This window comes from Sordaria macrospora, chromosome 3 (genome assembly GCF_033870435.1).
Source record: "Sordaria macrospora chromosome 3, complete sequence".
Taxonomy (NCBI): domain Eukaryota; kingdom Fungi; phylum Ascomycota; class Sordariomycetes; order Sordariales; family Sordariaceae; genus Sordaria; species Sordaria macrospora.
In genome coordinates, this window is record NC_089373.1 from 3,540,668 (window position 1) to 3,553,542 (window position 12,875).

The following is a 12,875-nucleotide window of genomic DNA, read 5'->3' on the forward strand; positions in this document are numbered from 1 at the left end:
GAGCCGAAGCGCCAAGAACTGCAACACTAACAATGAACAATGAGGTACCTCTACCCGTGCCACGCCCCCACTCCGCGTGGCACAGGTACCTATGAAGACCTACACGAACAAACTCGGTAAATTCAATGTATACAGAGCCATTACGACGGGCTAAAAGAGAGACAATACCGTACTTGTACTTCAATCCGTTGAGCTAGGGTAATCTGCAGCAATTAGGCCTATACTGGGTGAACGGCAATGTCGTCTTAAAGTCATGTTTGTTACCCCATGCCACCTTTTCCCATCTCGATTCCAAACTCCAGCAATGCTGTAACGACACTCACACAAAGCCCCTCATCCCTTTGAAAGCAGGAAGACTCGACTTCTTCTTCTCGGGCTTATCTTCCTTCTTGTCCTTACGCTCCTTCTTAAGAGCGTTCGCGAGCACCCCTATTTGACTTCAGAGTTAGCAGCTTCACTTGATGCAAACTTTGGCAAGGGAATAGTGACTTACCCTTTCCATGATGCCTTTCAGCAACTGGACTGGTTCTCTGAGAAGATCGACTAGACGTATCACCACTTGCTGGGGCTCCAGGAGGAGTTCCTGGGCGGCGGACCGAAGTTGGTGAAGAAACAGAGCTTTGTCTTGTTGCTGGTATCAACGAAGGGGTGGCGCTGCGGAAAAGGCCTTCGATACTATCTGTGTCAGAGAAACCCCGATTTGCCGTTCGAGAAATGATCGGACTTCCTGATCTAGGCGTCATAGCTTCTCGTCCGCCGTCCAACAGAGCCAACTGATTATCACTAGAGCGGATTTGGCTTGAGAGCTCTTCGTTGGTGGACTTTAGTTCCAGAAGGAACCCCTCCAAGTCGGTACACTTTCGCTTCAGTATATCGCACTCCTTTTGTAACTCCGTCTGCTTCGCTCTGCTTGCAGCGAGAGCGGATTCGAATACGGCCACCACGTTGTCAACGTTCCTGCTTTGACTCTCTTTGACAACCTTGGCCAACTGATCACTAAGGTCTGCAATTCGGGATTCATAGTGCTTCCTCACTCTCTCGATTTGCAGCTCGTGTGCGGTAACTTGCTGCGACAACTGCTCTGCCCGAGCTTCAGCCAAGGCAGCACACTCTATCGCCTGTTGCATTTTCAGTTCCTTGCCGTGGTATGCGCGTTCCGATTCGGTGAGACGAGCTACTTCCCCCTTGAGCCTGTCGATCTCTTCTGTGCTGATATCAGTTGCCTCGTTGCTTTGCTTATACTGCAGCATTGTTTTCTCAGCCACCTCAGCAGCGCTACGCAGTCGGTCGCACTCTCTTTGGCACTCTTCGAGCTGATGTTTCAGGGCAAGCTCTTCCGCTGCCCATTTCTTCTGTTCCTCGCGTAATGCCCGTAGTTTGGTAGAGAGGTCGTTTTCCCATTTCTTGGCGATGTTTCGACGGTGATCGAACTCTTTCTTCACTTGCGCCTCGCCTCGCTTCGCTTCGTCAAGCCTCTGCCTCAAACTTCGGTTTGCCATGACAAGGTTCTGCGTTTCTGCTTCTGTGGCAGCTTCCCTGACCTGCTTACGACGCAGTTCCCCCATATGTGCCATATGTTGCTGCTTGATATACCGCTCAAACTGCAAATCATTGAGAAGTAGCAGATTCTGGTGGTAGAGAAGCGAGGCATGATTGTTGGATTCACCAGTGGGTTGTAGTTGGTTGAGAGAATCAGACGATGCCTCACCCTGTCCTTGGCTTTTATGCCCTACAGCCTCCTGGGTCCCGAGGGCTAGCGAAGGTACACTGCCATTTGCTAGGGACTGACTAAGCCCAGATATGCTGGCCTTGTACGTGACAAGCCTATCGTGGAGTTGGGTATGTGGAGCCAACTGGAGTTGATGAGGTGAGAGGAGAGGGCTTTCACCAACATCCTGGCCACTAAGGGAAACCTGGTCGGAAACGGGATGTGTGCTATCGCCTTGTTGACTTACAGCGTCGATGATCGGCCCATGCAAAGAAGGTTCTCTGGATGGCTCAACTTGTGAACGCACTATGCTGGGCGTGGACTCAATCGCTGACGAATAGCCTCCACGGTCCAAAGACCCATTCAGGATGGCTTCCATGTCATCTTCATCAAGTTCCTCTCCGAGTCCTTGGTCCATTCCCACGGGTAGTGGGGTGGTGTTGCGGGCATCGGAAGAGTTGTGTTTAGACTCTAGCGACAGAGCCATGCACTCCGCAAGAACTTCGTCTGCCTCACTGTTAAGCCATCGGCTCATATCTGTCTTCTCCGAGTCAATCGTTAGGTTGTAGAAGTTCGGGTGCAGAAGGTGTTGTTTTCTGAATCTCTCGGACCTGTCCCGAATCTCCATGGCCTGCACATCGATATCGTCATCATTGTTCGCATGGCGCAAGTATCGCTGCGGCTTGCGGATGTAGTCGAGAAAATTGATGGGATATAAGCCGTATAGGACAGTGAAGTAGCCTGATAGATAAGGGATCGAGCTTCCGTCATGGTCAGGATCAAGAAGCACCCTCTCCCAGGTCACTTCGTTGGATCCACCTTCAGGGCCGATTTCTGTATGTTCTTGCGCAAAATAGCTATCCCTATCCCAGAATAGAAGTCTTGCGTATATGTTGAACAGCTTGGATAAGAACGGTACGAGCGAGCTTGGTATGTAAGGCAAGAGCATGATTAACGCCACCAGAGCCATGGTGACAGTGGCTGTCGATTCGTCCTTTTGCAGAGAGTTGAGAATGTTGTTGAATAGTGGTGTTTGTAGCACAACATGAAGGTGGGGAGGTTGGCTCTGAACAAAATCGCATAACAAGCTCAATGCAAAGTTACGATAATCTCTCTTGAGGAAATACCGATCCAAGCAAGTCATGAAGCCCTGTTGATCGGTTAGTCAAGAACAGCATGCGCACGGAGAAGGGCTAATGCGAACCTTGGGATCCTTCTTTCCGAAGACCATCAACGCCTTCTTCACCATGCGGTCTTTGAAGTCCGCCGTCGGAACACAGTTTATCTGGCTTGCACGAGCGTCCATCCATCTACTCAGAAGACGTTCAGTGAAGGGAGCAAGGCTCGCCTCGGATGAGTTTGACGATTCATCGTACTTGTCAATCGCGAGCAGGTCCAGCGTGTTTGTGGAAACCTCACGAGCCAAGCCCTTTTCCTGTCCTACATATTCCAAGACCGGGTCAAGAAGTCTATCCCACCACTCAAAGATTCTGGCAGGCGTTTTCATGGCGGGACGGAGTTCCCGTAGAATCGCAAGAAAGGCGGCATATTTTCCGGGCTGGTTCTCAACGTTTTTGGTGTAGATGGAGAGAAGCTCCTCGTTCAACCGATCTGAAGCTCCGTCTTCGGCGTGCTCGTGCCTGTCCAGATAGTTGCTAATCAAGTCGGTGAACTCTTTGGGGAGAGGTAGGTTTGGTGTCTGAATGAAGCTAGTGAGAGCCTTGGTGAGATCCTTGGTAGACCTGTTTCATGAATGTCGCTTGTCAGACTCTGCATTAACCATGAGATCTGTAGGTAGATGCTGGACAATCGATCACTGGATGCTCAAGCAGACTTACCCAGATGAGGCCATCGTGATCGGCGGGGTGGCGGGCACATGCAACTAAAGGTATGTCCTGTAACGTTTTGAGGGTTGGGAGCTTCCCGAGTTACCGTTGGGCATGGGTGTGCCCAGAGCTCTCGGAAAGCCGTGATACGGACCCGCTCGCTCTTGAAGCGGCAACCCACGGATGAGGGCTCTTGTGAGGTCAGTCGATTAAAAGGTACAACAAAGGGCGAGAAGTTGTTTAGTGCGGGTGTTGGGACTCGGAGCACGATATGAGCAAACTTAGTGCTGTACCTGACCGAGGCTGACGAATCAGATACCACAATAACCTCAAAGGCAACCACTCGCGCAAGGCTGACAGACTGTCTCACACTATCTCGGCTGCTCGAGGCGGCTCTGGAAGTGGCGCTCTGCGATGGCCCCTCCTTCTTCGCTTATCAGAGCCGCACGCTTTCTTGACAGAAGTCAGGCCGATAGCTTTACCTAGCTTGAGACACCTGTCTCGAGGTACCTGGAGGTATCTCCCACGGAGGAGCTGTATCAGATATGCCGTGGTGAGGTTCTGCGTAACCACGGCGGTCAGGTAAGGTACTGGGATGGTGACCCAGTCAGTCAGTCAAGGTCAAGCTGCCGACCCCTGAGATCCAACGGCGCGACCCGGCAATTGGCCGATGTATGGATGAAAGAGTGGACTGGATAGTCGGATGCTCAAGATATGGTATGGCGTGTTCTGTCTCCAATTGCCTGGGTGGTCTACTTGCAGGTAGTCAACTGTGCCGTGATTGAATCGTTAGGTCGTCGCTCCCGTCTTGTTGTTCCAGGGGTCACAATGGTTTGGTCGCATACGAGTGGAATCCGTTTGTTGAATCGTGCCACTGCCTGCCCTGAGGTGGCCCGCTTGCGTTGCGGGTTGGCTCCCGAACAATGTCCACTCCAATTTTTAACAGCTGTCCGGCGTGCGGCACCTGCCCGAGCCCCCCGAAGAACAGACCACCCATCAGGTCGTCCGGCTCCACTGCGGGGCAGCTGCGATGGGAAAGGGCCGCCTGTCAGCAGGTCACCCCCTGGTCGCTTCCGGGCTTGGTGCGCCAAGACCTTCTGGTTCAGCGCTACCCCGCATTTCAACGCACGTCAGGTCCCACCAGGTGGGGTTCTCAAACAAGCTCCCAGGACCCGGAGCTGCAGTGAGTGGTACGACTGCCGCTACGGCACGCACCATACCTTCTAAAGTGTAAGTGAGGTTTCATCCCATTCGCCATTGAGGTTCTCTGCCGCAAAGGTTGCCGGCCGCGGATGCAACCGACTGTTTGCGGACGGAAGTGCACCTCGTTGACTGCTCCTCCAAAGAGGGAGAGGACGATCTGGGCATTCATTTGGCAATTCTGGGCCATTACTCGAGGCTCGATCACCTCCTCACGTGGGCTGATCATCTGGCACGACGCCTTCCATCCAGTCATGGTTCCCGTCCCCCTCACTTTCCTCATTGAGCTCTGTCCATTAAGAGCCGTTCCGTCTCATATAAGGAGAAGCTTCCCGTGCACCCCGCGGCACCCATATTCTCTTCCTGTTCAATCCATCTCACAAAAGGTGATCTATACATATCAAATCTACCAACACGCGCTCTTCGAGAGATATCTTCCTCCAAGACGTTTCGCGATCCTGAAGTTCAATCTTTGTTGCTAGTTCACAGACTGCGATAGCATCAGACCACTATAGTCCATCTTCCATCCCTCAATTCCAGTTCAAGCACAACAACAAGGCCGTCAAGATGGCACACAAATCGTCTGCAGTGGCTGATGAGCCCATTGACGTGCTCTTCGCCCTGCATCCCAAGTTCAACCTCATGGACTTTGCTGGTCCCCTCGAGGTCCTTACCACCGCCCTGCACGAAGCGAATGATCCTTGTAAGTCAGCTATACGTCATATCCCCCGAATAACAACGCCTCAGTCGACGACCAAATTGCTAACATTGGGTTCATAACGCAGCTTCCAGAGCGTTCGAAGTCACCATCGCCTCGGGCGAACCCACCGTTCTCTCAGACCAGGGAGTTACCATTCAGTCCCAGATCACCTGGAAGGAGGCTCACGAGCGTCTATCAGAATTCGACGTCCTCATCGTCGTCGGCGGCAACGTAAACGATGCCATCCTGAAGGCCAAGGCCGAGCCCATGCCCCTTATTACTGCCTACTCTGAGATCCAGAAGGCTGATCCCACTCGCGAGCGTACCCTGCTTTCCATCTGCACCGGATCCGTCTTTTTGGCCGAACTCGGTATTCTTTCTGGTCTTTCTGCGACCACCCACCCCGACTATATGACCCAGTTCGAGAACCTCTGCAGCCATTCGGCAGTTCGTGACCTTACCGAGCGCACCGATGTCATCGAAGATGCTCGATACGTGGTGAACAACTTGCGCTTTGACATTGGCGACGAGGATGAGAATCCCTACGTGCGCCGCAAGTCTGACGCTGGCCGTCGTCCTTCCAATGCCCGGTGAGTACCGAGATCTTCGCACAGCTAGTTTTTGCGCTTCCACAGACATTGACTGAACTCCACTGACACCGCTCACAGAAAGGGATCCATGTCCTTCAAGGGCGCCACACGTCGCGAATCCATCGCTCGCCGCGCAGCGATGCGCCTAGGTGGACTACGTGTCATTACGAGTGGGGGAGTGGCCGCTGGCCTGGATGCAACTTTGTATCTGGTCAGCGTCATGGTCTCTGAGGAATCTGCCAACGAAGTTGCTCGGGTCATGCAATTGACCTGGACCAAGGGCGTTGTTGTTGATGGTCTGGATGTTTAAAGCGAGGCGTTGGTGGTTACACAAAATGGTCCGAGTTTTGCGGAGGATATCGGCCCACGTGGGCAGTGGCTATTTTTCTGACCATATGTACTTATACAAGGATGAGAAGACATCCGACGACAGAAATGACTGAAATGAAATAAAAGCTAATAATTCTTCTCTTCTGTCCATGCATCTTGTGGGTTAGTTTCTACCCATTTCTCTTCCTCGTGGTTAAAGATGGAGGGGGGGGGAGGGCATGGCGTATGGGTCTTGCATCCAAACTTAAAAAGTTTAGTCTCTGAACCCACAGCACCCACTTTTACCGCTGTCGGAGCTTAGATGCTCCACTTTGTGGGGGACGTAGCCCAGCAGCTCCCCTCACGAGGCCGCCAGCTGGCAGCGGTCCGGGGGAAATGCGGAAAATATTATCGAAACGGGGAACCGTCAATCTTTCAATCGGCCGGCTGCTCCAGATTCTCGGGTGCTGCGAGTACGGATCCCCGGCGCGACCTCACTCACTGACAAGGCGCGTTCCCTCACGTCTTCCATATACCCACCAGATCCGGCACAATGGCCTCCGTAGCGAAGACGGGTGCAGAGGCACTTAGGAACGCCCCCTTCAGGGTGGGCAAGAAGCAGATCTTCCTGTAAGAAAGATACTACCAAACTTGTGATGCGTTTGCGCCTGTTATATACCTGCACAGTCCGCCTCTCTTCTCCAAAAACCAAAACTCCTGTCGTCCTTCCCTTGGGCTTGTGTGATCACAGACATGACATCACATCCATCCGTCTCGCTCCCTAATACCTTGAAGCCGGCCCTAACAAACTGCTCTCTACCATCAGGCCAAACCACGTCATCACATTCGTCCGCCCGCTCCCCAAGCAGCCGCCCAACCTCGCGACCTTCATCGTCCCCCTCGAGTTCAACAAGCTCGACCTGCGCGACTACCTCTACCATGTCTACAACGTCGAGGTGACGGGCGTCCGCTCATTCGTCAACCAGCGCATGCACGAGCAGAGGCACGGCGACTTCGGCAACTGGCGCCGCCCCAAGTCGCAGAAGATGATGATCGCCGAGCTGGCCAAGCCGTTCGTCTGGCCCAAGCCGCCTGCCGAGGACGCCCGCGACGGGTTCGACTACAGCACGTGGAAGAAGCAGCACAAGGCGCAGGAGGACGAAAAGAAATTCCATGCCGTCAGGGCCCAGGGCGAAATCACCGTGCCGTCGCAGTATGAGGTGACCAAGGACCGCAAGGCCATCAAGGCACAGCAGAGCAAGCTTCTCTCGGGCGAGGAGACGTGGGCGCCCGGAAAGGTGAACGCATTCCTCAATTCGAAGATCGTGCCGGAGGAGGAAGGGTGGTCCGAGGTGGAAGAGAACATGCCTTTGGACGAGCCGGCGGAGGAGAGCAGCAACAGCAAGGGTCCGGAGTCCAAGCAATAAATATAAGGCCCGGACTTGCTTGACTTTTTGTCGTACCATTAAGTTGGGTTTCTGCGCAAAGTCAGGAGTAAATAAGGCGAAGAGGGAAAGGAAAGGGAAGAGCGAGGAAACGACAGTCCTTTCACGCAATGGAAATGATAACCTATCTTTGGAGCGGATAGAGAAATTGGCTTGGCTTGAAACCTGATTGTATGATATATTGCACGTGGTGGACGGGGTATTTGCGGCTTTACCGTGCGACATGTACGATACGATACAGAGATGTAGACGGAACAACAATAGAAAGGCGTTCCGGTTGTCTCTCTATAACTGTTTGCCTCACCTTTCTTTTGGAGGAACGGACAGACCTTCTTCGCGCTCTTCATCCGAGACGACGTCTATCCAACGGCTTCGGTGTTGGAAAAGCAGGCACTGGTCACCCCAGCTCCACCAACCTGCCGTCAAGTTTCTGGCAAATAATTCCAAAGCTTGATAGTTGGGTGGTAGAAGGTCCACGAACAAACCTCGAAGATTTGGTTTCCTGGAATGGATGTCCGGCACCGTTACGATAACCTTAGTCTCTATAGGGCTTCGTTTCTTGACGTCCGGTCCAGCGGTCCCACGTTTCCTAGCGAGAAGAAGCCGTTCCCATGGTTTCCTCCAAGCCGAGTCGAGACTCACAATGGGCTCTCCGCCCGTGGTCACCTTGAGCCAGATCCACTCGCCCACCAGTTCGACTTGCCACTCATCAAAGATGCCCTTCGGGCATGTGAGAAGCTCAGCAGCTCGCGCCGAGTTCGTAACCCACACAGCAACGAGACCATCCTCGGACAGGTGCGATGCGACAGGAATCTGGGAGAGGAGGTCCTTTATAGAGTCCGTGTCACGAACGGGCTGGTAGCTGCCCCTTTTCCTCTTTGCGGAGCGGTTGGGCCAAGGCGGGTCCATGAGGATCAGGTCAAACTTGGGCGGCGCTGTCGCAAGAAACTGAGATCGCTGAGACCTCACCGTGCCAAGCAGGTAATGAGATGCCGTTGGGATGATGTAATGGGAGTGGTTTGGCGGCGTCTCACCAGAGACATCGTCACGTCCTTTGACTTCGTCCTCGACCTCACCAATCTCTTCGCTGGCAATCTCTCCATCGAAACCCCGCTTCCCATTGTGGTTGATTGTCGTTGAGCAATCTCTTTTCGGCGGACCGTGACGCGGTAAACACCATTCACCGGCATAAGAGCGTTGAATGTATTCCAGGGCCGATTCAGCAGCAGAACGAGTCATCAACTCTGCTATTTGAGCGGAAGCAGTCGGGGCGGCGCTGGCCGCGGATGACAGCAATTTCGATTTGGGCTCCGGAGTCGAAAACGGAGATGATGGAGGTTCTGCTGAGATCAGGAACCGGCGCTTCGCCGGAGTTAGCGCGCCATCATCAAGCTCGCTTGGAAGAAGTTGAGCTTCCTCGATTGAACGAGGCAGATCAAGGAGGAGCACTGTCTGGTTTTCATTGTGGTATAAAACAGACGAGTGAACCATGTTCAGAGTTCCTGCCAGACAGTGGGTGTGATCGAGATCTGTTTAAGTCGGTTTTGCTTGCTGAGGGTGAGCCATTGAGACCCAGTTTGTCGCTGCACCCCGCAAAAACAGAAACAGGGACAGAGATGATTCAGGTTCCAGACAGTGGGATTTTCCGATTGACTGGTAGTCAATTGCAGGCTGCCGCAAGGTCCCGTCCAGTCACCATGATGCCGTGGAGCCGCATCCACGGGGTGGATTGTTTGTTGCGGGTGAAAGGGTCCTCCAAATTTGGTACCTGTAAGAAAGACGGCCGTACGTAACAAACGATAACAATTCCAAAAGCCGAGGAAATGCTATCTGAATGGCGGCGCGCTATCGCTCGGTGGTCTTGTGACCAACACAAATGGTGGTTTTGCAGATTACTCAGCCCCGCCGGTTCCAGGTTTCCAGAATGTCTTCGGCAATCCTCGGCTGGCAGGGACCGGCTGGCGGGGGAACTTGGGAATTTGGAGGTCAAGTGAGAAGGCCATCAAACCCGAAGCAGTGTTGGAGAGAAAACGGGGACCTCAATGTGCCCTTCCAATGTCTTCCCCCGGCTCCGCTGCAAAGTGTGTGATGTAATAATTCCAGGACCTGTATCAATCCTCCAAAATATCTTCAGTTCTTGTAACACAACATTCGCAACATCTTCCTAGACTCGATCCTTAAAACCAGCGTCCTCTTCGCAATTCAATTCCCCAACCAATTGCCCTCCAATCTTCCAGCCCGGCACCGCAACTCCAGGGTTGTGTTTCTGGCTTGTGATCGCAAAGCAAAACCGACAACTTTACCGTCGCATCGCCGAGCCCGCATCTACAACGTAAAGACTTTTCCGACGGCAATGCGCTTATAGAAAGGCGCATTCTCTCTTTTCTCGAATTACAATCCATCGCCCACGATATTCTGAGGAGCCCGTCCGAGGCCCGCGTCAGAGGGAATGCCCCCGGCGCTCATCAGCCATGCCTCCATGCCGGGGAGCGCATCAAACGAACCACGAGAGGTAGCAGCCGATGCGTTCCGGCTGGGGACCAGGATACAGAAAGAGAAGGGTGAAGCAGCTGTCTGCCCGACAGACGATGAGGTTTCGGTACCGCGGTCAAAGAGGGATTCCGACAACCAAAAGAAACGGAGTCTGGATTATGTCTGGAGATCGGGGGTAGCAGGGGGCTTGGCCGGATGTGCGGTATGTATATTCAATCCCGTCGACACTACGCTCGTCACATCCCATGCGCGACCCGACCACGATGACTCTGACTGACCCTTCTTGTTCGACAGGCTAAAACCGTTGTCGCACCGCTTGACCGGGTCAAGATCCTGTTCCAGGCTCGCAATCCACACTTCCTCAAGTATGCGGGCTCGTGGTGGGGATTTGGAGAAGCTATAAAAGACATCTATCGACAGGATGGGCCAATGGGCCTTTTCAGAGGGCATTCTGCAACCCTCCTCAGGATCTTTCCGTACGCCGGCATCAAGTTTCTGGCCTACGAGCAAGTCAGGGCACTTATCATCACTCGCAAGGACCAGGAAACCCCCTTACGGCGGCTTGTCAGCGGCTCGCTCGCCGGCGTCACCTCCGTCTTCTTCACATACCCCCTCGAAGTGATCCGGGTACGACTAGCGTTCGAAACAAAACGGGAAGGCCGGTCGTCCCTTCGATCCATCGTCAGGCAAATATACAGCGAAAACGCCATGACAATTCCAGAAAACGCGCCAGCTCTCATGCGAAACATGGCCGCGGCCTCGGCACACGCGCCCGCTCTGATCCCGAAAACCGGACTTGTCAACTTCTACCGCGGCTTCTCTCCCACTCTCCTCGGCATGCTTCCCTACGCTGGCATGTCCTTCCTCACGCACGACACTGTTGGCGACATCTTCCGACACCCGAAGCTTGCGCAATGGACGACACTACCGCAACCAGAAAATGCGCCGGCCGGCAAGGCTGCCCCGTTGCGCTCGTGGGCAGAGCTTTCGGCCGGTGGCATCGCGGGTCTGGTCTCGCAGACGGTGTCATATCCATTGGAGGTCATCAGGCGAAGAATGCAGGTCGGCGGAGCAGTCGGCGATGGTCATAGGATGACCATTGGCGAGACGGCCAAGATGATCATGAGGGAACGTGGGTTCCGCGGCTTCTTTGTCGGCTTGACTATTGGATATGCGAAGGTGGTCCCCATGGTGGCTGCGAGCTTCTACACTTACGAAAGGTTAAAGACATTTTTTGGCATTTAAGATAAAGAACTTTTGTTGCTAGGGGCTAGGGGGGGGGAGGCTTGAAACGGGCGGTCAAGCTTGGGTTCACTTACTACAAAGGGTTATTTGTACTTGGGGTGTACGCACGTGACACATTTTCATGGCGTTGGTTGGCTTGGTTTTTTGATAGGTACATTATCCACACCTCCAGAGATATTCTTGGCTTTAGAGTTGAAAGGATGCCATTTTGGTGTTTGGTCCACTCCGGTATCATTATCATTTTTGAGACTTTGCTCTGTTTGTAGCCGTAGGGGGGTCGTGGTTGTTCAAATATCGTCAGATCTACAGAAGAGTACGCGGAACTGGTTTGATTCTAGAAACATTGGAATCATAGACTTATGTTATAGGCAGTCAGCATTAGGAGAGTTGAGTAGGTATACAAAGTGGGGTCACGGACTCGATGTGACTGTTACTTGCTGTCAACATTATTACTGTAAGTAGACACTTGCGAATTTGAAACTCCACTGGCAATGCGCTTGCTGTGCAATGAACTACAGGCACGAATCTGTGTCTTCTATGGAAGGCATCAGATTTATATGTCAAAGAGTCTGTCACGTAAACACGCGTTCCAATCTTCACGCTGTTTTCTACAACGTGAGGGACCCCACGCAGTTTCGTGTCGCGGAACTCCTGTGAAGTCAAAGAAGCTTTCGAGCGAGATATATTGAACCAATTCACCTTGACCGACGTGTTCACTCACGGTCCTCAGTCACGGCTTGCGTTCTAGACCTAGGGCATAGAAGCCCAGTCCATCCCATCGACCCTTTTGTTGGAGTATCCTTCCTACTCTAATCTCTTCGGTCTTCAGTAACAAAGATATTGCATTTACCACATTTCACCTGTATGAAATCTCGCGTTGTAAGAGCCATCGGAATCCAGAGGTTATTCATTGGTTGTAGAGGATGAGAGGGACCGAAGAAGGTTCGGAAGTGGTTAGAAATCTGTCTAGTACATGTCCCTTACTTTTGTTACCTACCACCCGCTTACCTAGGCTCGGTTCCAGACCTCGTAAAGGCACCGTATTTCAGGACACACGGAAGTAAGCTGAGACACTCGGAGTGTCGTCAGAGCGAATGGCAGAGAAGGAGTGTAGAATGACAGGTATCTAGCAGCATGCAGTAATGTGTTAACTTATTCTTGTAATACAGAACTTGTGGTTTCTCTACCTAGACGAAAGCCACGAAACTCTGGCAATCGAGTCCATGCTTCTCGAACTATTGTTCGAGACTCAAACAAAGAAACAAAGAAAGACGAGACTCGAGGCACAAGTGGCCTGTGGAGACACTCTTGTCCTGTAAGTCGACTTTTCAAAGTATCATATTATTAATCTCACAAGAT

The 12,875-nt window shown here is 52.7% G+C and overlaps 5 protein-coding genes across 5 annotated transcripts; 3 read left to right on the top strand and 2 right to left on the bottom strand.

The window, feature by feature from the left end:
• Positions 1-86: 86 nt before the first annotated feature.
• Positions 87-4,902, bottom strand: SMAC4_00891 (uncharacterized protein). The gene is made up of 4 exons (XM_066089510.1): positions 3,547-4,902; positions 2,913-3,450; positions 494-2,858; positions 87-429 (listed from the first exon to the last, which is right to left on the bottom strand). The coding sequence occupies exons 1-4, from the start codon at positions 3,558-3,560 to the stop codon at positions 320-322; spliced, it is 3,027 nt and encodes a 1,008-aa protein (XP_065946549.1). The 5' UTR covers positions 3,561-4,902; the 3' UTR covers positions 87-319.
• Positions 4,903-4,988: 86 nt separating this feature from the next.
• SMAC4_00892 (uncharacterized protein) lies at positions 4,989-6,492 on the top strand. The gene is made up of 3 exons (XM_003349954.2): positions 4,989-5,437; positions 5,520-6,024; positions 6,103-6,492. The coding sequence occupies exons 1-3, from the start codon at positions 5,302-5,304 to the stop codon at positions 6,332-6,334; spliced, it is 873 nt and encodes a 290-aa protein (XP_003350002.1). The 5' UTR covers positions 4,989-5,301; the 3' UTR covers positions 6,335-6,492.
• Positions 6,493-6,563: 71 nt separating this feature from the next.
• Positions 6,564-7,963, top strand: SMAC4_00893 (mitochondrial 54S ribosomal protein uL23m). The gene is made up of 2 exons (XM_003349955.2): positions 6,564-6,963; positions 7,160-7,963. Exons 1-2 carry the CDS (start codon positions 6,887-6,889, stop codon positions 7,758-7,760), a joined length of 678 nt encoding a protein of 225 aa, XP_003350003.1. The 5' UTR covers positions 6,564-6,886; the 3' UTR covers positions 7,761-7,963.
• Positions 7,964-7,981: 18 nt separating this feature from the next.
• SMAC4_00894 (uncharacterized protein) lies at positions 7,982-9,396 on the bottom strand. Its single transcript, XM_003349956.2, has one exon. It carries the CDS (start codon positions 9,267-9,269, stop codon positions 8,079-8,081), a length of 1,191 nt encoding a protein of 396 aa, XP_003350004.1. The 5' UTR covers positions 9,270-9,396; the 3' UTR covers positions 7,982-8,078.
• Positions 9,397-9,741: 345 nt separating this feature from the next.
• On the top strand, positions 9,742-12,008 carry SMAC4_00895 (uncharacterized protein). Its single transcript, XM_003349957.2, has 2 exons — positions 9,742-10,473; positions 10,566-12,008. The coding sequence occupies exons 1-2, from the start codon at positions 10,228-10,230 to the stop codon at positions 11,514-11,516; spliced, it is 1,197 nt and encodes a 398-aa protein (XP_003350005.1). The 5' UTR covers positions 9,742-10,227; the 3' UTR covers positions 11,517-12,008.
• Positions 12,009-12,875: the final 867 nt, after the last annotated feature.

What these genes read in the sequence shown, in the direction of transcription:
- SMAC4_00891 (XM_066089510.1), bottom strand. An exon ending in TCGGAAAGAAGGATCCCAAG is followed by an intron (nt 2,859 to 2,912) that starts GTTCGCATTAGC and finishes ACCGATCAACAG; the next exon opens with GGCTTCATGACTTGCTTGGA. An exon ending in TGAAAGGCATCATGGAAAGG is followed by an intron (nt 430 to 493) that starts GTAAGTCACTAT and finishes GAAGTCAAATAG; the next exon opens with GGGTGCTCGCGAACGCTCTT.
- SMAC4_00892 (XM_003349954.2), top strand. Translation starts at nt 5,302, where the DNA reads ATGGCACACAAATCGTCTGCAGTGGCTGATGAGCCCATTGACGTGCTC. An exon ending in GCACGAAGCGAATGATCCTT is followed by an intron (nt 5,438 to 5,519) that starts GTAAGTCAGCTA and finishes TTCATAACGCAG; the next exon opens with CTTCCAGAGCGTTCGAAGTC. An exon ending in CGTCGTCCTTCCAATGCCCG is followed by an intron (nt 6,025 to 6,102) that starts GTGAGTACCGAG and finishes CACCGCTCACAG; the next exon opens with AAAGGGATCCATGTCCTTCA.
- SMAC4_00893 (XM_003349955.2), top strand. Translation starts at nt 6,887, where the DNA reads ATGGCCTCCGTAGCGAAGACGGGTGCAGAGGCACTTAGGAACGCCCCC. An exon ending in GGCAAGAAGCAGATCTTCCT is followed by an intron (nt 6,964 to 7,159) that starts GTAAGAAAGATA and finishes CTCTACCATCAG; the next exon opens with GCCAAACCACGTCATCACAT.
- SMAC4_00894 (XM_003349956.2), bottom strand. Translation starts at nt 9,269, where the DNA reads ATGGTTCACTCGTCTGTTTTATACCACAATGAAAACCAGACAGTGCTC.
- SMAC4_00895 (XM_003349957.2), top strand. Translation starts at nt 10,228, where the DNA reads ATGCCCCCGGCGCTCATCAGCCATGCCTCCATGCCGGGGAGCGCATCA. An exon ending in GGGGCTTGGCCGGATGTGCG is followed by an intron (nt 10,474 to 10,565) that starts GTATGTATATTC and finishes CTTGTTCGACAG; the next exon opens with GCTAAAACCGTTGTCGCACC.